This window comes from Zootoca vivipara, chromosome 5, assembly GCF_963506605.1.
Source record: "Zootoca vivipara chromosome 5, rZooViv1.1, whole genome shotgun sequence".
Classification (NCBI taxonomy): Eukaryota; Metazoa; Chordata; class Lepidosauria; order Squamata; family Lacertidae; genus Zootoca; species Zootoca vivipara.
The window spans coordinates 4,845,358-4,870,394 of NC_083280.1; the positions used below are offsets into that span (position 1 = coordinate 4,845,358).

At 42.9% G+C, this 25,037-nt stretch overlaps 1 protein-coding gene across 1 annotated transcript in view; it reads left to right on the forward strand.

Moving 5' to 3' along the window:
• The window catches only part of PSMD1 (proteasome 26S subunit, non-ATPase 1), an 81,495-nt gene that overhangs the window by 7,238 nt on the left and 49,220 nt on the right, over positions 1-25,037 (forward strand). Inside the window, exons 7-16 of the mRNA XM_035133918.2 lie at positions 275-501; positions 1,452-1,515; positions 3,240-3,368; positions 4,984-5,072; positions 6,066-6,144; positions 6,669-6,842; positions 7,324-7,435; positions 7,574-7,770; positions 8,819-8,914; positions 9,934-9,998. Coding sequence (XP_034989809.1) covers positions 275-501; positions 1,452-1,515; positions 3,240-3,368; positions 4,984-5,072; positions 6,066-6,144; positions 6,669-6,842; positions 7,324-7,435; positions 7,574-7,770; positions 8,819-8,914; positions 9,934-9,998 — 1,232 coding nt within the window. The remainder of the gene's footprint in view (positions 1-274; positions 502-1,451; positions 1,516-3,239; positions 3,369-4,983; positions 5,073-6,065; positions 6,145-6,668; positions 6,843-7,323; positions 7,436-7,573; positions 7,771-8,818; positions 8,915-9,933; positions 9,999-25,037) is intronic.

Sequence of the window (25,037 nt, forward strand, 5' to 3'; positions counted from 1 at the left end):
AGAGGAAGATTTATTTCAGGTGACATTTCAGGGACTTGTTTGGTATATTATAGTGGTGTCAATGGTATGCAGGAACCACTATAATAATGCCTATAAAAGCATAGAAATGGGGAACACCCCCCCACTCCAAACATTAACATGAGCTCATTGGGAATGGGGTTCAGATACATGATTCTAGTAAATTTTACATAATGTAAGAAATCATTGGCCTTATGAAACTCCTACTTCCATGCTGAGACACCCTCTGACTTTTCTTCTGTTCTCTCTCCCACAGTGCCTCATTTTCTTGGATGATCCGCAGGCCGTGAGCGACATCTTGGAGAAGCTGGTCAAGGAGGACAACCTTCTCATGGCTTACCAGATCTGCTTTGACTTGTATGAAAGTGCCAGCCAGCAGTTCCTCTCTTCCGTTATCCAGAACCTCCGCACTGTTGGCACCCCTATTCATTCTGTGCCTGGGTCAACCAACACAGGGACTGTCCCAGGGTCAGAGAAGGAAGGGTAAGGGAGCTTGTTCGAGAAGCATCCAAATGTGGCTTGAAGACACAAATGGAGGGCATGTGGCTTGAAGACACAAATACTGTCAGGTGCTGAGCTGCAAGATGAATTGCCCTCCAATGTGGCGTATGGCAGAGCTAGCCTTGGGATTTAACCAGAGCACAGGGGGGGGGGGGTTCGGTTAGATTTCAGGGAATCTGCTTCTTGAACTAAAGGGAAGAGGACCAAGCAGTGTACCCTGTGCATTTTCCTTCTCCCCTGAGTGTATGTAAATACTGTACACACTTCAGACATTGTATCTACACAACAAAATTGTACCTCCTCCTCTCCAGCAATAATCTGGGAACTTGTAGTTTGGTTTAAGATACTGAGTCCCATCCCCCTGCCAGGATAGCCACAGATTTCCCCCTACAGTTCTAGTGAAAAGCAAAGTACTGTAGAACTGACAAGCCCAAAGTCTCCCCACCACTATTTATGGCTGTGGTTTATGTGTCTCTTAGAAATAAACTTCCAGAGCGCTCGCAGGCCAGTGTTTCCCATTTGTCGGTGTTTATATATACCTTTTTTTTAAAAGGCTCCCTATAGAAAAAAGGGCACAGAAGGGAGATGGAGTCAGCCTTGCAAAGTTGTACATAAAGGGAAAGGCATACTCCTGCTATTGGTGGTGGTGGGGGATTCAAATATGTATTCCCACAACTGCAATCTTCAGTGGTCAAGTGCAGAAAAAGCTTCAGCATTTGATTCTGCTGACTGTATTGACTGGTCTCATAGTTGTGGACATGAGAAACACAGTTGCCTTTTCTCTCTTGTTTTAAGAGGTGTGGAGACTTGTAGAAGCATTAGGACTGTGAAATGAAATGTTCATTCCCTTATTGATGCTTGTGCCCTTCTCAATAGTTTTGGCATAGGTTACAATGCAAGTTAGACTGTTTTTCCCTCTCTTTTCTTAATAGTGATACCATGGAGACAGAAGAAAAGACAAATAGTCCCGTTGCTGCAGTGAAGGCTGTCCAAACCGTAAGTGTTGCTGTATGTAAAGCATCTTTGATGCATAGTTTGTTTATTTCATAAGATTTCTTGACTGCATTTTATCCTGTGGGCTTCAGGGTAATGCACAGTATTATTAAAATCACAACATCCTTGCATATGTTGCTATAAAACAGAGAACCAACTATAAAGCAAGCAGAGGCATTGCACAGTTGTCTCACTGCAGCCTTGAAAGGCTGTAGAGCACGGAGTATATTCTCTTCCCCAAAGCACACAATCCCAGCATTATAGTCCTAGATCAACTTGACCTTGGCTGCTGTGATTTTACTACTTTCAGAACCTATACAACACATCACCCTCAGATAACTGTGACTTCTAGGGATGAGAGAGTTACTAATTCCATATCTTTCGGGGATGGAATGCTTGCTTAATGCAGTGTGTTTTTCCTACAATAAAAGATCAGAGCTGCCCTATGAAGCCCACGTAAAGATTTATTGCTGTTTTACTGTTCGGTGCATTAGTGTGTGTTATAAAGGTTTGCCCTTGAAAGTAGGAAACAAAATAATGCCTTATTTGGTCATTGATTGCAGTTGTAAATATTTAAGTTGAAAAAGTCGCACTTTGCAGCTGCTTGTGACTCTTGGAGAAGAAAGCACCAAATACAGCAGGGTAAGAAAAGAAAAGAAATTACCCTAAATGTAGGGCTTTTTATGTCGCCTTCCTCTAACAAGAGTCAGTCTTATCTGGCGCTCTCCATTGGCCTCCACCCGTGGCAGTGTTCCAAGTGTGCACTGACTTGGCTTTTTGTTGCTTGTGTGGACGTTACAAGAAAATTAAATGACCTTCAAGCAGATGCAAACGTTTTTTTTAAAAAAAAGCAGCTAGTCTTGAGTGAAGAAGTAAAGATTCCATGCAATTGTGGAGATTCTATGCTATTTGAGTGAGCATTTGGGAAGAAGTGTGTATCAAATCATTTCCTTTGTGAAAAATAAGCGCTGCCAAGGTGAACACATGCAGAAATTATCCCAGATGTATTCCTTAACTTAATGCTGGAATGCAATTGGAAAAAGACAGAATTGAGAGGGATTAGCTTAAAGTAGGGTTGGTAGAAAGTAGGTTGGGAACTACTGGTAGATCCCTGCATGATTTGCAGTAGGTGATGAAGGTTTTCTCGTTCCTGGTTGTTTAGCAGTGGAAATAACAAAACTACTTTTCCTACCTAAATTTGGCTGATGAAATTAAAAAAGCTAACAGGAATAGAATTCTGAATGCAAGTACTGTGAGCTTAGCTCAGTCCTGTTAATGAAAGCAAACACTTCGCCCTAGAACACACACAGGAGACATCCTATTCTCTTAATTCTACCTGTATCTGTTTTGCATCTAGCTCTGTCTTGTGGTTTTAGTGAAAAACAAAGTACTGTAGATCTGACAAGCCCAAAGTCTTCCCATCCCTAGTTATGGCTGTGGTTTAAGACTCTCTCCGGTAGAATGCTTCCTACAGAAATATACTTAAATATACATTTTTTTGGTATTCTTTTACAATAAATGAATATTGAGGATGAAACATTAAAGGTACTGAACTGCCTGGCCACACCTCTATCTCATGGATATTGATGGAGGTGGCAAAATAAATCTAGCTTTACTTGGTACATGTAAACTTGCCAAAGCGACCATGGCTGATAAGGTGGCACTGGTGTTGTGGGATTTTGAAAAGTAATATTTTTTTGTCTTTTTCTGCATGTGCATATACGAAGAACCCAGAGTCGAAAGATCAGATCCCCAAAATGATTAAAATATTAAGTGGTGAAATGGCCATTGAGTTACACCTGCAGTTCTTAATACGAAACAACAACACAGACCTCATGATTCTAAAAAACACAAAGGTAAGGCCTGTACGATTTGTGTGGGCTTGCTTCTTCAAGCACTGGAAGATAATTTTGGATTTGAGGCTGAATAATGCATCTTGACATTTAGATAGCACTACTTTACCAGCTAACTATTTAATATAAGGACTGGTGTCTAGCTCAGTGTTACTTAGAGTTGTTGTTGTTTAGTCGTTTAGTCGTGTCCGCCTCTTCGTGACCCCATGGACCAGAGCACGCCAGGCACTCCTGTCTTCCACTGCCTCCCGCAGTTTGTTCAGACTCATGTTCGTAGCTTTGAGAACACTGTCCAACCATCTTGTCCTCTGTCGTCCCCTTCTCCTAGTGCCCTCCATCTTTCCCAACATCAGGGTCTTTTCCAGGGAGTCTTGTCTTCTCACGAGGTGGCCAAAGTATTGGAGCCTCAGCTTCACGATCTGTCCTTCCAGTGAGCACTCAGGGCTGATTTCCTTAAGAATGGATAGATTTGATCTTCTTGCAGTCCATGGGACTTACTTAGAGTAGACCCAATGAAATTAGTGAACATGGCAAAGTTAGGCCTGTTAATTCCAACAGGTAAAATGTAAAGGAATACAACCCATGAAGGAAGTGTGCCTCTGTTTTCTGCACTGTGGGCTCTGAGCGTAATGATACTGAGAATATTTAAATTAATAAAGACTTGAGCAAAAGGCCTTTATAAAAACAAATTTACTTCCAATTCTCAAAGAATACTTGCATATTAGCAAAATGTGGTATGAGAGCATAGTAAATAGAGAAAAACACAAAAGAGGTAATATGCAAAAGGAGATTTCTTTAGAAAGTTCTACCCCAAATGAGCTGTCCCAGCAGAGAAGAGAAGAAGCTAAGATGCAATAGCAGCAAGGAGGGTTCTTGATCCAAGAGCAAAGGGGGTTCTAGTGGGGGAACTGAGGACTCCAATGAGGTCTTTCCCTTAGTGCAAGGATCTCTGTTTCCTCCCCTGTCCCTACACACTCCTCTTAAACCCTCCCCAAGTCTTCTCTAAAAGGTTGGAGGAAACCCATAACAGAATTTTATTGTTTTTTTGGGGTGGGGGCACGTGGAGCAGAAAGTCTAGTTCCACTGGGCAGCCCGAAGTCCTTCTGCTCATGAATTCTCTCCATTTATACTATTCCTGCTGGGCTAGTATATGACAGTTAACAAAGGAACCAAGTTCAGCATTTTTTAACAGTGGACATTGGCAGATTATATTCAGCCTTGAATCAACCTCCCTGAAGTTTTAGGCAGTGGCCTATTGTCCATCAGTAGAGGAGGAGGTGTGTACTGTTTTATACCCTTCAGACTGTGCTTATTATCATTTAATCTGTCTCTGCATGTATATCCTTCAACCTTTCCCGTGAGATTTGTGTTTTTTTTTTTAAAAAAGCTTCAGTTCAGAAGTTTTCAGACAAGTCAACAAATTTCTGGCAGCATACTGTAAGAAATACAGATCATATTTGCTTTACAACATGGATTTTGTGTTCTGAACAATCAGAAACAGAAAAGGCAAAAGGAAAGTTACCATGTTAGGACCTGAGCACACTGCTACACATGAGGTTTCTCTATATACTCGTGTTCCTCTTTGCTTGATGGTGACTTTTCCATTTTGCCTCTCCAGGACGCCGTGCGGAACTCTGTCTGTCACACAGCAACAGTCATAGCAAACTCCTTTATGCATTGTGGAACAACCAGTGACCAGTTCCTTAGGTAAAAGCCTTCAGCAGAGCAGCATATCAACTCTTGGGGGCATAAATTAATCTGCTATGGTTGCAGGAGAGCAGACTTTCTCTATCCTTTTCTGCAAATGGCAGATGATTATGTTGAGAGAGTGCTTTTGCATGTGGATGCTCTTGGCTGGAAAGCTGGGACAGAGCGTTTTTTAGAAGCCTGTGGCAAGTCAAGAGTCGATCAGGCTTTTCCAACAGCTTGGAAGAGTGGTCTTACTTGACCTAAGGCCATTTCTTGAGTTCATATGTTGGTGCACTGAGCCTTCTGCTCAGGAACAGCCAGAATGTTGTAATCACTTCTATTGTCCCACTATTTAGGTTTCGTTCTGGGACGTTTGTGTGCAATTTCACAAATGCAAGATAAGGTGCCATTTCTGAAAGTCCGGGATTTATTTATTTATTTATTCAGATTTTCTAGGTTTGAGAATGGGTCCTAATGTTTAGGACTGAGAACTTTTGTATGGTGTTCAGCTTATTGTCGTTCCCTCATATAATGATCTCCTCTTCCAGTGTGCATTGGTTTAACCACTGGAGATTCCGAGATGGATCCTTGTTGAGCTAGGAAGCACCCTTTGCCCTAGGCAGAGCTCCCTCTTAGAACCCTGCCAACCTCACATGTGTGTTTTTTTTAATGCAGTGTAACTGATGCTTTGTTTAGGGCAGGAAAACAATAGAAAGAAATACAGTGCTCCTGTCTTGTGCAGATTGACCAAATGGTTGAAAATGAGCACCTTGGAATAATATTCTGAACTGTGCAATTCACTTCGTGTCCAGCTATTTTGTTTCCTTTATGGTGAAAGTTTTAGTCTTGGAATACAAAGATTTATGGCTGCAGATATTGCTAGCTTTAAGTTCAACTAGACCAGAGCAGATGAAGTACAAGCAGTCAACTTCTAAACACTCTCTATTCCTGTGATATGAAAGTTTGAACACTTTTGAGACTAAGATCAGTTCCCAATATTTCTTTCTGCAGAGATAATTTGGAGTGGCTTGCCAGGGCAACCAACTGGGCAAAGTTCACTGCTACAGCCAGCCTCGGTGTCATACACAAGGTAATACGAAACTATCACAGTGTTTTGATAACATCTGAAGTGTTGGTGGGCTTGTCATCTTCAGGATATATTGAGGCCCTCCTGTTTACATTGGAGGTTCTGACCCAGCTTTTAGACAGAGGTGGCATATGTCCTCCTGTTGCTGGTTTATGTTACACAACTATCAGTAACATTAAACTCTTCGACATAAGAATTTTAAATTCCGCTTTCATCGAGCTGCTGTATTTACAAGTGCAGTATGCTTTTACTGGCCTATATTTTACTGTGGACACAAAACAGACTCCGTGCATGTTCCTCACTGTGTTTTTGTGTGTGTATTACTACATGTGCATTCAAAAAGGAGTGCAAACTGCTTGTCCATCACAGGGTGCATGCAAGATGCATGTGCCTCCTAAGTTCATAGTATTGAATCCATACTAAATTAGTTCCGCTTAGTTCCCATTGGGAGAAAATGGACCCCCCCCCCCTGGGCTGACGCACCAAAGCTCTTCATAGTTCTCTCTCTTTTCCTTGTGAATTTACAGGGTCATGAGAAGGAAGCTCTTCAGTTAATGGCAACGTATCTGCCGAAAGACACGTCCCCAGGGTCTGCCTATCAGGAAGGTGGTGGGCTTTATGCCCTGGGACTCATCCATGCCAATCATGGTGGTGACATCATAGACTATTTGCTGAACCAGCTGAAGAATGCCAGCAATGATGTAAGTATCGTCTCCTGTGATGCATAGGCGACTGAGTGCCTTAGGGATAGCATGTGGGTCCCTGGACTTCTCAGCACTTAGCCCACGATTACGTTAGCTGCCCCAGAAGTTTTATTGAAGTGTAGGATATAAAGGCCATAAATAAAAAAAGGTGCAAGGTAAAATGTGGTTGGCTCTCATGAAGAATCAATAATATTTTTCTTTTTCAAATGCTGAAAATTACATCACAGTGAAGGAAGGAAAATAATGGAAATGTAATTTTGCATAGAATTGTAGAGTTGGGTCCCACGGGTCATCGAGTCCAACCCCCTGCAATGCAGAATGACTAGAAAAATGATTACCAAGAGTTGAAGTGGAATGGGTTCCTGGGTTCTGTGTCTCACTCCCAGAGTGAGGACTGCGTTCTGATCTTTCTAGCCCTCCTGAGGTTTTAAGTAGAGTCATGGAGAGAAAGGAAACATCTCTCTTACTTTTATTGCAGATTGTCCGACATGGGGGCAGCCTGGGACTTGGTTTGGCTGCCATGGGGACTGCCCGCCAAGATGTCTATGACCTTCTCAAAACTAACTTGTACCAAGATGATGCTGTGACAGGTAAGCAACTGCTGTGGACACAAATGTGTGTCTTAAACCTACTCCTCCCACCGCAGGCCAACCCATCACCCTGTCTACTCTGTTCAGGTGAAATCCTGTTCTGTTCTGTCTTTACTTTCTTCCTTTTCCCCCTTAAAGGTGAAGCAGCTGGGCTGGCTCTTGGGCTGGTGATGCTTGGGTCTAAAAATGCGCAGGCAATTGAGGACATGGTGGGATATGCCCAAGAAACCCAACATGAGAAGATCTTGCGAGGCCTGGCAGTTGGCATTGCCTTGGTGATGTACGGCAGAATGGAGGAGGCAGATGCCCTCATAGAGAGCCTCTGCAGAGATAAGGTGAGTGTAGCTCTTCCTGCAAAACTACCCATTCCGCTTCAGCTTTTTTTCTTCAGGGTATCTTAATAATACTTGCCTTTTAGCACTTTAGGGTGTTTGTGTAAAATAGTCCACCTTCTAACCAACAACCTGCCTCCCAGGGCAGGAATCTGGTAAAAATTAAGACATAATGAACTAGAGTAAATTTTCTTTTTTTATGGCAGAGGTTCTTGAAAGCCCCATGTTGTTATAGGATGCATGGTTAAGGTTGAAGTATAGTGTCTTGCCAAAATTTATCTACTGACTTAATTAGCCACCAGCAAGCTTTCTGGCTCACTCTACCAACAATTAAACGAAAAAAGCTGCTAAATATGGAATGGATTAATGTTGGAAGATCTCTTAGCTGTTGATTGAGACGTAAAGCATGTGGTGTTCTGCCTTCTCAGTTGGGGTGGGAAAACCTGAGATTTGTAAAATCTGCTTTGTTTTTACTAGAAACCTGAGTCAGAAATCCTTGCTGATCTACTTGAAATTACTCAGACGTCTGTCTTCTGCCTGCCTCTGATCTAAAGCAGCATCGCACAGAGCAGTACAGGCAATATGCAGTTTTTAGCCTTGATTAGCATAAAAGCTTTAAGTTCTTCATACTATTGTTCTTGATTATGTATTTAGCGTAAGTGTGTTCTAGATGCTCAGAACTCAAAAGCAAATAAGACTGCAAGGACTGTTTGGGGAGGCAGGTTTCCTCAAGAATCTGAATACTGACTGGAGTCTTCAACTGATGGGTTTTCTAGTACTAGTTTGGTCAGCTTTTGATAAATTTAAGATTTGCTAGTCATGCATCATATTTTAACTGGATTTTAGGTTTCTCCTGTAAGTCCTAGGTAGCAGTTTTAATGGAAAATTGGTGTTGGTATTTTTAAAAGAAGCCATGTTCCGACTCAGTAATGGATCACACCACAACTTTTTAAAAATAGAGTTGGAAAGTGAGCTCATAGGAAGCTGTCAGTCCGGTGGTTCATCTAGCTCAGGAATTCAGAGTCTTTCTCCTTTGATTCCCCACCCCCAGGATCCGATCCTCCGCCGTTCAGGGATGTATACTGTTGCAATGGCTTACTGTGGCTCAGGAAATAACAAGGCAATCAGACGTCTGTTGCATGTTGCTGTAAGTATAGCTGGCTCTGGAGCAGACTGTACTTTGAATGGGTCTACTTTGAGAATAACTATGTTGGAGTCAACCCTATGTCCTATTCCAGCATGGACGTGGGTGGCGCTGTGATCTAAACCACTGAGCCTCTTGGGCTGGCCGATCAGAGGGTTGGCGGTTCGAATCCCCGCGACGGGGTGAGCTCCCGTTGCTCTGTCCCAGCTCCTGCCAACCTAGCAGTTTGAAAGCATGCCAGTGCAAGTAGATAAATAGGTACAGCTGTGGCGGGAAGGTAAACAGAGTTTCTGTGTGCTCTGGCTTCCGTCACGGTGTCCTGTTGCACCAGAAGTGGTTCAGTCCTGCTGGCCACATGACCCGGAAAGCTGTCTGGACAAACGCCGTCTCCCTTGTCCTGAAAGCGGGATGAGTGCCGCAGCCCCATAGTCACCTTTGACTGGACTTAACTTTCCCTTTTTACCTTTTACCTATTCCAGCAGAAGAAAGTCATGGTCTAATGAGACCAGTTATTTGACAGTTGTAGTCCATTTTAAATCCCATCTGCACATCTCTGGAAAAAATGCATTAGTACCTTCTAGATGACCTGGGACGCAGGTGGTGCTGTGGGTTAAACCACAGAGCCTAGGGCTTGCTGATCAGAAGGTTGGCGGTTCGAATCCCTGCAATGGGGTAAGCTCCCGTTCCTCGGTCCCAGCTCCTGCCAACTTAGCAGTTCGAAAGCACATCAAAGTGCAAGTAGATAAATAGGTACCGCTCCAAGCAGGAAGGTAAATGGAGTTTCCGTGCGCTGCTCTGGTTCTCCAGAAGCGGCTTTGTCTTGCTGGCCACATGACCCGGAAGCTGTACGCCGGCTCCCTCGGCCAATAAAGCCAGATGAGCGCCGCAACCCCAGAGTCGGTCACGACCGGACCTAATGGTCAGGGGTCCCTTTACCTTTACCTTCTAGATATTTCTGTACACTTCTGTACACTTTAGGTATTTTGCCCTGACTTTTTGCTGTTTTTCCCCTTTTTTATTAGGTGAGTGATGTCAATGATGATGTGAGACGCGCAGCTGTTGAATCACTGGGTTTCATTTTGTTCAGGTACACTTTCTGTTTCCATCCCTTCTGTGGTCTGCAGTAAGATTCATCTGAAGTTCTAGGGATTCCCTTATACTCCACTTGCTGCACACTAACTTGGTCTCAGCTGAGTGCTTGCAGAATAGCAATTTGTGGAACGCTTAATGCTGTGTTAGAATGAGAGATAAAGAAGCGAGCTGGGAATCTCCTTAATGGGCTGAGTCTTTGAAGCTGCCCATTGGGTGTGGATGGTGACTTAGTTTACTGGATGTGTGTGGCAGAAAGTGCTACTCCTCAATAAAAATCAACAAGGTAGTTGCTAGTTGAGGGCTAACAAGCTGAAAGTTAATCTGGATAAAACAGAAGTGCTCCATTTGGAAGGCCTGTCTGGATGGGATCACTCTTCCCCTGAAAGGCCAGAAACGCATTCTGGGAGCCCTCCTGGGTTCTCTGCTGCCTGTGGAGGCAGGCAGATGACATTGGTTACTAGGAGGGCCTTTTTACCAGCTTTAGGCCAGTTTGACAGCTGGGACCCTAACTAGAGAAGGAAGACTCCGGCACAATGGTGCATGACATGGTTATGTCCAGGTTTGATTATTTCAGTGTGCTCTCCATGGGGTCACCCTTAAAGGCTGTTCAGGAACAGCAACTGGTACAGAACACAGTTGTTTGTGAGAGCTGGTGTTCAGGTCATTTCATGTGCACTGTGTCACTTTCATTTGGCTGCATGTTCATTTCTGAGCCCAATTCGAGGTGCCAACTTGGGCCTTTAAAGCCCTAAATGGGTTGGGACCACCTACACTTGCCTGATTCTGTCTGAGCACTGAGATAAGTGCCCTTGCCACTGAATGCTTTTACGCTGGCAGGTCCTCAGTGGTTGTCCCACAGCTTTGGAATCCCCTTCCCAGGGAGACATGTACTGTATGGCCTCATCCCTGCTGGCTTTTATTAAACAAAAATTCTGACGGCAAATTTATTCAAGTCTGCGTTTGTCTGAATTGTGCAACTGGCTGTGGGTGTTTTGTAGTCACATTTTCATATGCTTGAGCCTTGGGGCTTCCAGAGCAGATTGCCTTCAGACCAATAAAGAAGGCATATGGATAAGTGTGAAGCTCTCGGAAGAGATGGATGAATATATTAAGTTCAGCCTTTGTTTGGTGGCGCTGGAGAGGGTTGGATGGAGGTGCTTTTCTGAGAGGCATATGAGACCCGTCTCTGCACTTTCAGTATAACTCTTGTTGAAGCTTTCCACTAGGAGTTGCCAAAAGTGGAATTAAGTGTGTGAAGTCCTGTTAAGAGGACATAGTATCAATGAAGTGTCTGGGAAGTATCAGATCAAGGATGGATAATATTCAAGCCAAGAATGCTAGTTAACTTTTAAGAAAAATAAATTGCAGTCATTCTTGAGGATGTGAATGTCGGCTTGCTAAGTTACTCTTGTACAATGAGTGTTTTAAGAGAGAGAAGTGTTTCCAAATATTCTTGAATTAAACTGCAATGTACAATTTATTTAATTTGAATTTATATAACTCGCACTAACCTGGGGTGGCTAACAGTGTTTAAAAACAAAAACGGTAGAGCATTTCTTTTAGGCTCAAGGAGAAGGAAACTTAGTTTAGTTGCAGAGTACATATATTTGCATGCAGAAGATTTTAAGTTTTATTATATATGCATTGCTGTGCATCACCATGATATTTCATGAGATGGTGGCATATAAATACTTTAATAAATAAAATAAAGACCCGAGGTTCAGCCCCTGGGATTGAAAAAAGGGCCAAGTCTCAGATGATGGGAAGGCCCTCTGCCTGAGACTCTGGGAAGCAACTCCCAGTCGGAGTAGGAAATACTGGCCTAGCATAAATTGATTGATTCTTGGGTTCAGAAGATGGAATTCGGTTTGAATGCTTTCATTAGTTCACAAATTTTAACTCCCCCGCCCCTCTTTTGTACTAATGGTAGATTGTAAAACTGGACAGTAGGAATTTTCAGAGTCCAATCCACAGCCCTTTCAAATTAGGCCAGTTGTTCTCATAGAGTACAGCACGTCACACTGACGTAGCAGGAGACGGTGGGAAGTACAGCAGGAAGATTCAAGAACAATCAATATTCTATTTTGGTAATGATTCCTGTTCTTATGTTTTATATTTTCATATTATGAAATAGTTGTGCTCTAAGTTATAAATCAAGCGCTGCTGGGAGTTGTTTCTTTTTGTTTTCCTATGTACTTCTTATCAATAAAAAAACTGGTGTGGCGCGAGCAAATTTTTATTCTGAAAATGTGGCCCAGAGAAAAAAGTTTGAGAATAGCTGTGTTAGACAGGGCCCTGGGTAATGTTCATCTGCACTGCTAACACTGACGGCCAATTCTGTCTTCCGTTTACATTGAATCCAGAATCTGTGCAGAAGGTTTTTAAGTTCAACAAGCAGAGGCCGCAAGCACTTTTTATACGTTATACTAACTGATGTTTTCACCTTATTCCTTCATGGGCTGCAACTCACAGCTTTGGAGAATCGGTCCCAGTTTCTGCTCAAAAGGGGAGCTCACATTCCTAATAGTTTTTCTGCAACATGTACTCCACCAAACCCCGCTTTAATGGGAGAAGTCCTGCTCCCCATTCCACCTACCTTATTAGATCTAAAGTTTTCTGGTGTCTATGGTAGGTTTGCCTTGGTAGTGGCACCCCAGTTGAGGAATGATCTCCCTGAAGAAGCCCATCAGATCCTGTTCTTCTTTTGAAATATGATGTGTAACAGTATGGTTTCATTTTTCCTTTGTGTGGTTCATTGATAGCCCCTTCTGGATTTCCTTTGGAAAGGAAGAGGAGGGCCAAAATAAGTGCAGTCTTAAACAAATTTGTCATCTGGTCGGTTCTGAGAGACGGGGCCATCATTTGTAGCTGTGTGTCATCCTGCAGCCATAAATGTGTCCTACCCACCCTGCTTCCTTTCCTTTCCCCTTTTTTCCCCAGAAAGTGCCACGTATAATTCTGTGTACCACTCCTCCCCTTCCCCTGCGTGGGCAGCAGGTGTCTCTGTGGAGCTGTTGTGCTAAATGTGTGGCACAGCGGAGTCTGCCCTCCCCACCAAGCCAAGTGTGGAACAGCCATTGCCGGAAGGGAACTGGTACTCTTCAGTTGACCTCTGTGTGTGTGCTTACACAGAAGGCAAATTCCACACACTCCTTCCATACTTTTCGGTGACCCCCCCCCAACTGGTTCTAATAAAAGAGTTTTAGCTCTTCGACCTCACTGCAGCTCCCCCACCCCACCCCGGCCCAGTATAAAACATAATCTGGAATTGAGAGCTTCCTGCCAAATTGTACTGTTATCTTTTTTCTGAGTTTATCCATTCGGTTGTGTCTTCTCTGGGCATGGCATGAGTGCTGGAGCTGATGAGTGCCATTCACCCACTAAATCTTTCAGTGGCGCTGAGAAACACCGCTATTGAGAGTGTGTCGTCTGCATTAGCTAGAGATAGCCCAGTCTGTGTTATTCTGATCTGTATCATTTTTACATAATTCCATTCCGTTCCTACTTTTATCTGAGTATATATACATTTAACAACAACAGCAACCCTAGCATAATGTATTTTAATTGCCAAGAGCTTATGTTGCAACATTCAGGAAAGTGCAAAATCAGGAAATAGCTATTTCCGACCTGCGATCAGGTCATTTTTTTATTGGCATTTGCAAAGACTGAATTCCTCAAACATTCCTAATTTTAACTCAATCTTCAACACCCTTGTGAAGTGGGCTGGTGGCATTGCCCCTCTATTGCAGATTTGCAGCTCAGGCTGAGAGATCTCAGTCACTATGATTGCCTTCTGGCAAATAAGAATTAGGTATTGTAATCTTTTTTTTTAAAAAAAAGATTTAATTCTGTTACACTGTATTTTACCTGGCTGGTACCGGTAGTTACACAACTAATCTGTGTGTCTACTCCAAAAGGACTTAGGGCCCACTTTTGAAACCGAGTTACAAAGAAAACAATTATGTGCTTGTCCGTTTTTCGCCATATTCTTCTATATGTGGCCCCCAAAGGCTGGTCTAGGATGACCAGAATATTCTTATATGGTGCAAAGCAGCTTCTGACATTTTGGATCCAAAATGACTGAATGTGGAGTTCTATTTGTACCACTTCCTGGCTGTCATTTCCCTCAAAAGGTCACCCCTGAAGGTCAGGGGATACCCTCCCAAACTGTGAGTGATACAGCACAACTGGATGGGAGTATTGGGTTGTACCCCCATCCCCTACAGGCAGAAATTCCTTCTGCCCACCAAGGGCACAATTTAAACCCAAGGCAATAACACTTTAAATACAATTTGTCCAGTTACAGTGCACTGTGCACTCACATCTTAACATCTACAGCTATGGATGCATTTTCTCGTTTCTTAATGAAGGCTGAGATTCTTCGATTACCAAACAGATGCCTACAGAATATACCAAAACGCTTTGGGGGTGAAGGACCTGCACTTTCCCATTTTTGCTTTGTATTCACATTGCAAAATAATTTTTCTCTCCTGAATAATAATTTTAAAAAGCCCACTGAAATGTTTGCCAAACATTAGAAGAAGGACGGCCAAGCTGAGCTTCCTGAAGCAGAAATGCTAAACTGAAGACAGCAAATGAAAGAGACCTTTTGCTTTGAAACCTGACAACAAAGACTCCAGAAAGATAAATACTCTTTTGGGCATAGTCTCTCTTTCCCCCGCAACTGACTTTTTAAAATTCAAAACACCAAGAAATCTCAAGTCACTTAAATGGTGTTTTTCAAACAACTGAGATAAATATTGTATAAACTGCGCCAATGGGGTAGAAGAGCATTGCATAAACGTCGGCAGCCGAGCAAGATTTGTAGTCCACAGCTGTGAGCAGGAAAGGTGGCATAAAGGAAAAGATGCAGAGAGCCGCTGAAAAATAAACACAGGACTCAAGATGCTCCCCACATGCTGCATTGGCTCTTCCACTCTGACTCTCCCAGTTCCCAGAACTTATGCAACTAGATGTAGTCACACTTAAAAAACCTTATTTTCCTCTGCAACCAGGGATGAAGGGGGCTGCAAGCTCAATTGGTGTATGGAATGCTTTAATGTGTCTCCCTAAAAAGATCTGTTGGATCATTAGACAAGTCCTGAAAAGCTTCTCTGCCTGAAAGCAGTTTTTACCTGAAAGCAGAGGAAACTGAGCTGGAGGCTACTTACCAGCCAGATCCAACTCTGTGCCAAGAGTCTATATCATGAAGGATAAAGTGGAGTAAATAGCTTTAAAAACTACTGTAGCCAAAAGCCCAGTCTGCAACACCTTCCTTTTCTAGTCTCACATGCCTTCAAAGGATGCCTCCAACTTGAACTTATTTCAGTCTTTTTAAGATGTCTCTCTAATTTTAAAAGACATCTGAAGGCAACCCTGTTTAGGGAAGCTTTTAATATTTAATGCTGTGTTGTTTTAATATTCAATTGGGAGCCGCCCAGAGTGGCGGGGAGACTCAGCCAGATGGGCGGGGTATAAATAATAAATTATCATCATCACCATCATCTTGTAGGGAACATTAAGATAAGGAGCAATAAATGAGCAAAGTGCCTGAAATATTTGGAAAGTGCTACCGTGTTTCTCCAAAAATAAGCCATACCCCGGAAATAAGCCATAGTGAGAGGCAGTTTAACCTTGTAGGTTAAACTGTACCATACTTAATAAAAAAAATTAAGACATCCCTGAAAATAAGCCACCGTGTTTTTTTTTAAGGAAAAATAAATATAAGACGGTGTCTTATTTTTTTGAGAAACACGGTATATAAATGTCAAGCATTATCCACTTCTCCTGAAGCACGTTTTAGAATGCAAAACAGAAGAGATATGTTAGCAAGGACATCAACATGAGAATAAATTTAGCCCATGCTTATTTTTGAATTCACTTGGATGATGGGCTTGAGGGCATCCTGAGCAAGTTTGCAGACGACACCAAATTGGGAGGGGTGGCTAATACCCCAGAGGACAGGATCACACTTCAAAATGACAACTGGGCCAAAGCAAACAAGATGAATTTTAACAAGGAGAAATGTAAGGTACTACACTTGGGCAAAAAAGAAAGAAAGAAAGGCACAAATACAGGATGGGAGACACCTGGCTTGAGAGCAGTACATGTGAAAAGGATCTAGGAGTCTTGGTAGACCACAGACTTGACATGAGTCAGCAGTGTGATGCAGCAGCTAAAAAAGCCAATGCAATTCTGGGCTGCATCAATAGGAGTATAGCATCTAGATCAAGGGAAGTAATAGTACCACTGTATTCCGCTCTGGTCAGACCTCACCTGGAGTACTGTGTCCAGTTCTGGGCACCACAGTTCAAGAAGGATACTGACAAGCTGGAACGTGTCCAGAAGAGGGCAACCAAAATGGTCAAAGGCCTGGAAACGATGCCTTATGAGGAACGGCTTAGGGAGCTGGGTATGTTTAGCCTGGAGAAGAGAAGGTTAAGGGGTGATATGATAGCCACGTTCAAATATATAAAAGGATGTCATATAGAGGAGGGAGAAATATTGTTTTCTGCTGCTCCAGAGAAGCGGACACGGAGCAATGGATTCAAGCTACAAGAAAGAAGATTCCACCTAAACATTAGGAAGAACTTCCTGACAGTAAGAGCTGTTCGACAGTGGAATTTGCTGCCAAGAAGTGTGGTGGAGTCTCCTTCTTTGGAGGTCTTTAAGCAGAGGCTTGACAGGCATATGTCAAGAATGCTTTGATGGTGTTTCCTGCTTGGCAGGGGGTTGGACTGGATGGCCCTTGTGGTCTCTCCCAACTCTATGATTCTATGATTCTATGAATTAAAAAGGTAGAACTCATTGTACCAGCAGACCTGGTGCAACTTCAATAGGCTGCTGGGGGAAACTCCTAAACAAAAACTCTTGCCGTTTAAACAACAACAACAGATTAAAACTAGTACTGGCACCAAGTCCTTGAGATCAGTTTTCCAAGATTTGCTATGTTTACAGAGTTCTGTGTACAATTCAACTTTTCTGACTAACACCCACAGTGAAATTGCAGCAGTTTATTTTAAAGGAAATGTGTTGAGGAATTCACCCAACAAAGCTTAGAAAAGTCAACAAATAGATGGAACACTACAGTCAGAGAAGGCATTGGCACAGAGCATTCCAAATCCTCTTGTGGGCTTCATTAAAACTTTTATTTACTCTAAAGTTACTTGCCATGCAAACTCCTCTGAAGTGAGAGCTCAGAATCTGAACAGGAGACCCAGGGCAGACACACCACACATTCTCAAGCAGTTTAGCTGTCAACAGCATGCAGGGGAGTTTGTTTGCAGAGATTTGTCGGCACCCCCCCCCCCCACCCAAAGGAAGATATCAAGATTTCATCACCCGATGAGAACATGTGTGTGCAAGTGCTGGCTTTTAAACCATTATATTGATTGCCTATGGAGAGAGAGAAATGTAAGCTCCCAGCTTATCATCACAGCTTTGAATCATTTCCAGGGAAGATTCTCTCCACATGGAAGCACTGAACAAAGGCCGGCACTTAAGATGGAGCATACTTCGACTGCCTGTGGGAAACGGGATGCCTCATTAGTGAGAAAAGTCTCGGCCTGTGAAAGCATTTCCAGAGCAAGGGCCCATATTTGAAAAATACGTAGCAATGGTCATCTTGTCTTTGAGCAATGGCAGAGTGCATTGCCCTTGCCAGTAAGTAACAACAGCCCAGCTCCTTATGAGTGGTATAAGGCAGCAATGGTGGGGCATAGAGAGAGAGAGCCCTGCAATGCTGCATGTATTAATATTAATAATAAAATTATTATTTTTATCTCATTATTATTTTAATTATCATTATATATGTTATCACCCTTCACCCAGGGATCACAGGGTGATTTACAGCATAAAACCCCCAAAGTACATAGCATAACAGCAAACAAAATAACAACACCACACACCCCCACAGCTTAAAAGGCCATAAATTGTTTAATCCGCCAAAGGCCTGGGAGGAGAGGAATGTTTCACCTGGTGCCTAATGTAATGGCTTACATATATGCAACGAAATAAACAACTATCCAACTTTTAGAAGACATAAATTCTCCCCATTTTTCTTCCCAATTTACGTATTTTATTTTGGTTTTGCTGTTATTTATTGTATTTATTAGCAACCCTTCATCAATGAAGATTCCAGGGCGGCGTCATGTAGTAACTAGTTCTGTATAGATCAGGCACGTCCAACAGGTAGATCGTGATATAGTATAGATGATAACCTGGAATCTTCTTCGGCATCTGTTGACATTGAATCTTGACTATGATAGCACCCCCCCATAATACATTTCTTTGCCCATAGCAGCAAATGCAGCAAAAAGTTCTGTGGCACCTTGAACAGTCTTTATGGAATATGGCACAAAACCTTAGGAATCACGGAAAAGTTGTTTGTTTTATATGGTTTGGCAGAGATGGTGTTTCTGAGTTATGTCTTTGAGATGGCTAGTGAACAACAGCTTCAGAACAGACTCCTCCTGCTTGCTACCAAGGGGGAAAATTTCTGTCAAGGTGAAGTTATATCAACTACCTCAGTGGATGAAGCTTTTTTCCTGGGCTCGTCGGAAGTCCCCGCTAAACAGCGAGTATTTACATAAGGATTAAACACTGATGGTCTTCCAGGAAAGGGAAATCACATTTTCAGGATCTAGTTAACAAAATTACAGTGTCACTATGATTACTGCCCAGATGTTTTTTTCTAATATACATGATGGCATGGCCTGGAAAGCCCAAGCCTTTGCAAGATTTATTGTGAAGATGGATATGAAATTCCAGAATACAGGAAGTGTGTAGCTGGAGTACTGGAACTGGAGCAGATTTTTGCACATGACACTGAACACCATGGAGCAATCTCATTTAAACTGAAGAATCATTTTGCTTGTTTCCAGGAGTGCAAAACCTTTATCGTTGGGGGCATTTGATTTCCCCCCCCCTAATATTGATTTGTCTTAAGTAGCCGGCATTTTCTTTTATGATTAAAGTGTTGGTTCTCAAGTTTAATTGTTTATTGTTGCAAGCCAGGTTGCACACATACTGGAAAATGAGATATAGATCTTCTAAATAAATGAGTCTGGAAGCCGATTAATGTGGCTTAGCTCATTTGTAAACTGCAGCCAAGTACTACGGTACTTAAAGGACTCTGCTTGATAACTGGTGGGGTTTGTACTGTGGCTTTTCCAGGGCAGAGCCCTCTTTGAAGACTGAGGAAGCTGGGCTGTAAATGTTCCACTGGCCCAGTGCTCTTTCTGACAGGCCGCTCTAGCCCCCAGCGAAGGAGAGTGCTCAGGCTTTTCCCGTAGCATCTTCTCAGTCTTAAAAGTGCTGGTCTGCTAATTCAGATTTTTTAATCACGACTAACACAGCCCCCCTTATAGCAGTTATGCTTTTAAATTGTTAAATCAATTGGTTTATTTTTTCCCCCTCCTGTGGAGCATTTCAGAATGTGTTTGGCAACTGAGATTCTATAGCGAAGCTGGAAAACGGTGAGCTGATTGAGTCATAAAATGTAATTGAGTTGAAAACTTAATTAACATATTTTTGTGGGAGTTGGACACTTGGGGAGTTTATGGTATTTTGCTCAATGCAAGTGTCCCTTCGCATATGTGTTTCAGGAACTTCATACTAGCTCAGATTGCAGTCCCTCTGAAATAAGTGTTCTGGAATAATTTATTCCATCACAAAGTGCTTCTCGTAGAATAAAATGGCTCTTCGTGTAAATTTGAAGAACCCATTTACAAGGTATGCACAGTTAACTAAACCGAGTGTTCTAAATGCTAAAAACTGTGTTGCAGGCAGAGGGGTTGAGTTGTGTGAGCAGTTGAGAACCTGGTGGTGAATTGTTGGAGGAAGGGGGTGTCTTGTTTTGCCATGAGTGCAGGGGACACAGTGTTTTGGAGAAAAGTCAAGTAGTAGGAGCAACTCTGATAACTCCTTGCTTTGTTCTTGGGATGGCTTGGCGGGTGGGTGGGTGCTTCTCGGGCAGGCTTGCTGCTTGCTATAGCATGCAGCAGTGGGCAACACCAGGAGACATTGGACCTCAGGTGTTGGCAATCCAACATGCGTATCAAGTATGAGACAACAGCCTCCTAGTTCTCTGTGCCTATTATTATTATTTTTATTTATTATTTATACCCCGCCCATCTGGCTGGGTTTCCCCAGCCACTCTGGGCGGCTTCCAACCAAATATTAAAAACAATACAGCCTCAAACATAAAAAACTTCCCTAAACAGGGCTGCTTTCAGATGTCTTTTAAAAGTAAAATAGTTGCTTATTGCCTTGACATCTGCTGGGAGGGCGTTCCACAGGGCGGGCGCCACTACCGAGAAGGTCTCGACCTCAGTGTCCCGGCTTTAGATTCTGGTAGGTAGCCGTGTTGGTCTGACACAGTCGAAATATATTTAAAAATTGTCCAGTAGCACCTTAGAGACCAACTCAGTTTGTTCTTGGTATAAACTTTTGTGTGCATGCACACTTCTTCAGGTACCTTTTACCAAGAACAAACATAGTTGGCCTCTAAGGTGCTACTGGACAATTTTTATATATATTTGGAAATGTTTTTGTTTAAGAAAAAGTAGGTTGGCCACATGCACTACTAATACCGTATATCGCTCCTGGAGGGTGAATATGGCACACTCACAAAAAAAAGTTTACGGTAGCTACCCTTGCGATATAGCATACAATTTTCATCTTGGGGCGAGTTACTTTTGCAATGCAAGCAGTTGGTCCTGGCTTGATGCAAGGCAATTCTATGTTGTGCAGAGGGAAGGAGAAGACACCTTCTCCTCCTTGCCTCTTGACACACCCAAGCAGGCCATCGTGATTTTTGCACAATGTCACGGTCCACACCTCTTTGGGTGTGGATGGGGAAAAGAAGTGCAAAAGCCAGAGGTCTGGTATAAAGCGAGAGAGGCAGGCAGGCACATGTGCTTCCTGTCTCTCTCCCTTTCAGCAGGAGAAAGGAAGCTCCTGTGTCAAAAAGGCACATGCAGAATTGATTAAAATAAGTGCATTATTCCATCCAGATTGTTTGCCAGTTACTTTCTATTGCTGAATTTTAGTTTCTTTTAAAACTTGTGTCTTTTTTGCGCTTTTTATTGTCCTTTTCTCTATGGTATTCATCAAAGAGACCAAAAAAACGGTTAGTGTTAACACTCATGAATGATTACAGTGTTAACCTTTGTAAATTCCCTCTTGGTTTCTGTCGGTACCTTTAGCAGCTGTTGTTGTTGTTTAGTCGTTTAGTCGTGTCCGATTCTTCGTGACCCCATGGACCATAGCACACCAGGCACTCCTGTCTTCCACTGCCTCCTGCAGTTTGGTCAAACTCATGTTGGTAGCTTCGAGAACACTGTCCAACCATCTCGTCCTCTGTCGTCCCCTTCTCCTAGTGCCCTCAATCTTTCCCAACATCAGGGTCTCTTCCAGGGAGTCTTCTCTTCTCATGAGGTGGCCAAAGTATTGGAGCCTCAGCTTCAGGATCTGTCCTTCCAGTGAGCACTCAGGGCTGATTTCCTTAAGAATGGATAGGTTTGATCTTCTTGCAGTCCATGGGACTCTCAAGAGTCTCCTCCAGCACCATAATTCAAAACATTAATTCTTTGGCGATCAGCCTTCTTTATGGTTCAGCTCTTACTTCCATACATCACTACTTTCCAGTGAGCACTCAGGGCTGATTTCCTTCAGAATGGATAGGTTTGATCTTCTTGCAGTCCATGGGACTCTCAAGAGTCTCCTCCAGCACCATAATTCAAAAGCATCAATTCTTCAGCGATCAGCCTTCTTTATGGTCCAGCTCTCACTTCCATACATCACTACTGGGAAACCTTTAGCAGCTAGGCGATGAGAATTGCAAAAACACTTCTGGAAATCGGACTAAATGGGTGATGCCAGGGGTAGTTTGTTATTTTTTTTTGTTTTTTAAACGTGTGTTTGCTTTTAGTAGTGAATTGAATATTTTAACTTCACAAGACAGAGTATAGGACTTGATTACCAAACTCCTGATTTTAACATGCTGATTCTCATCCTTCCTGTAATGGTTAAGAATCATTCGTTCAGACAAGTGATCATACTGTAGATAGATAGATAGATAGATAGATAGATAGATAGATAGATAGATAGATAGATGGATCTGTTGTTACCGTGAGTGTGCTGAGATAGTTGGGATTCAGAATTCATTTTTGGCTCATGAAAATTTGAAAATATAATTTCATTAAAGCATGAAATGACCTAAGAAGCCTCTTACACGTCACAAGTCTTCTCTCTCCATTTCAGCCCCACTGTTCCCTGGTTAGGCATTTTTTCAGTAAAGCCAATTTCTCTGGAGATATGAGCACCATTCAAAGCTTCTTTTCTCTTTCCCCTTTGCCCTGGATCAGCCAGCTCTGCTGCTGGATAAATTGTTTTCTTTGATACTTCCAACCTCTCTGCTGCCCACCCTTAACATATGGATGATGTAACCTCTCGTGAAGTTTTACCAACCTTGTCTAAAAGGCATTGTGTTCAAGCTATTACAGTTCTCTTCCATAAATAATGAGGGCATTTAAAGGCTAAGTGTTCTGATGGATGTTACACTAATTTCTTTGATGATCAAACCATTTTTTTAATGCTCTGGGGCCGTCATTATTCTCCCTAATGGACACTTTTGTCATACTCTACAGGAAACAACAACCGAGACAGGGTTGACAAGTCTGCAGTTGCAATCATATTTACAACATAGTGTAAATAAAACCACTTTTATTTGTTCTGAAATTTGCATGTCTGCCAATCGGGTTATTCAAGTGGTTTCAACTTTCCCCCCCCAACTTTGAGAACCCTTCTTCAAGATGGCAGAAAGATTTTGTAATCCAGTCAGGTCCCATAGCTCAGTGGTGTTTTGTGTGTGTACGCGTGCTGTGCAAGCAGAGAATCCCTGGATCAGGCCCTGATATCTCCACTTAGAAGGGTCAGGTAGCGGCAGGGTTGAGAGAGACCCCAGTCTGATATCTTGGAGGGCCACTGCTAATCAGAGGAGACTGCTGGGCTGCAGGGACCAGCAGTATGAACCGCCTTAAGAGAGTAATCAGCCCCTTATGTGGCTCATACAGAGTCTTGAACCAATATTTCTCAAATGCCTTGAACTTTAGTTCCCATTCTGAATTCACTGGGACCAGGACCTTGCAAACCCTGCAGCAATAGTCTCTGTTGTAGGGTAAGAGTGGAGATTCCTGCAGCTGCGTATGGCCATCTGTGGGTTGGGGTAGTTGGATATTAAATATAACTTCAGCATTGATGCCTCCCTTTTTCTTGCACTGCTTGTGCCCTCTTATGCTCAGCTGAGTGGCAGACATTTCTTCTGAAGGACATGAATGAAACCGCTTCTTTTGCAGGGTCTGTGCCCAGAGCTGAAGTCAGGGGCGGGGGGACTCCCCACAACTGATAGATGTTCACTCCCCGAGTTCTAGAACCCACACTTCTCTCCTGGGCGCCCAGAATCTAGACGGCAAACCCACACTTCTCTCCTGGGCGCCCAGAATCTAGACGGCAAAGCTTCAGAATCTAGACGGCAAACTGTTGACAGCCTCCCTTTTAACAACTCACTGAAGGTGGAGTTTAAGAAGGGATGAAGCCTACTAAGTGCTTCTTAAGGGTGGGGTATAACACTATTCAGAATAGTAATCAGGACATTTCTTAATAATCTCTGTGTGTCATTTGTCTATGTGAATGCTTTTTTGTGGCTTTTTTCATGTAGAACACAGAGGTTTTCAAACTCTGGTTTGTGGACCATGGTGGTCCTGTGGCTCCATGCAGATGGTTTGTGGAAAGTCTCAAGTATCTGTACTAGATCTGACTGACTCATTATTGATACTCTCTCTCATTACAATGGAGAGTGAGACTGTGATTTTCCAAGCAAGTCCCCTGGTTTTGACAGTTATGCCGGTCCCCACATACCCATGATGTTTAATCCATAAGCGGAAGGGTGTGTGTGTGTGTGTTCTAAAATGTAGAACAAATAGTTTCCTACATAGTCTGCTGAGTTCAGCAGTATCGAAGTGAACAGTGGGAGAAAGAAGTTTGAGAACCATTGATACAGACGACTCACCAACCAAGGGAGTCCTGCACCAAAGTCATGAGGAGCCAGGGAACATGATTGAGCACCTACTAGATCCCGGTTTCGTTTGTTTTAAGGCCATGCTGAGAAGTAAACATTTATATGAGAAATAAAATATGGGTTTAAATATGTTAGGCTGTCTTATTTTGCAGCATTCCACACATAGCTCACACGTTGAGAGCATGGGGAAGCACAGCCCTCCAGGAACAAACTCTCCCCATAGCTTGGCCTTCACCTCATCAGGAAGAGCCGCCCTAGTTTGAGAAGAGGCTGCAGCAGCCCACCGGCCATGGAGTGGCTTTTGGGGAAGGACTTGAAGTTTTACAACTACGCTTGACTTGTCCTTTTAAAACTCACAGAATACTGATGCAAATAATTTCTTATGTGGCACGCCAGTCTCTGTTGGTGTATATGGTAGCTTTTCAGTTAACGTGTGCAAATATTGTAATCCTTTTCCACAACTAGTGACTAAGTCACAATGCTTTTTGGCTCTTTTTGCTGCTGTTGCAATAAGTCAACAGGCAGGATCCGAAGAACCACAAAAGCTCATTTCAGTGAGCCTGTGTGTGTGTGTGTGTGTGTGTGTTTAGATTTGTTTTTCCTCATTTGGCTTCCCCGCCTCCAAAAAAGGGACTGCATGACAAACTGCTTTTGAAATTGAGGAAAGTTTCAAAAGCAGGTTGTGATACAGATGTCAAAGAAGTATTAACCTCTTGTGTGACTCTGAGCAACTCTTTCAATCCCAGCCCTTGAATTTATTGATTGGCCTCTGTTGGTCACTATTATTTCATAGAATCGTAGAGTTGGGAGGGACCCAAGGGTCATCTAGTCCAACCCCTGCAGTGCAAAAGCAGAACCCTTTTCTACTGAACTCTTTATGTAAGGCCCTTTGATGTGACTTTTTAGACCGGGTGTTGTTTGAAACATAACAATCTAGATTGGCCTTGATCTTTA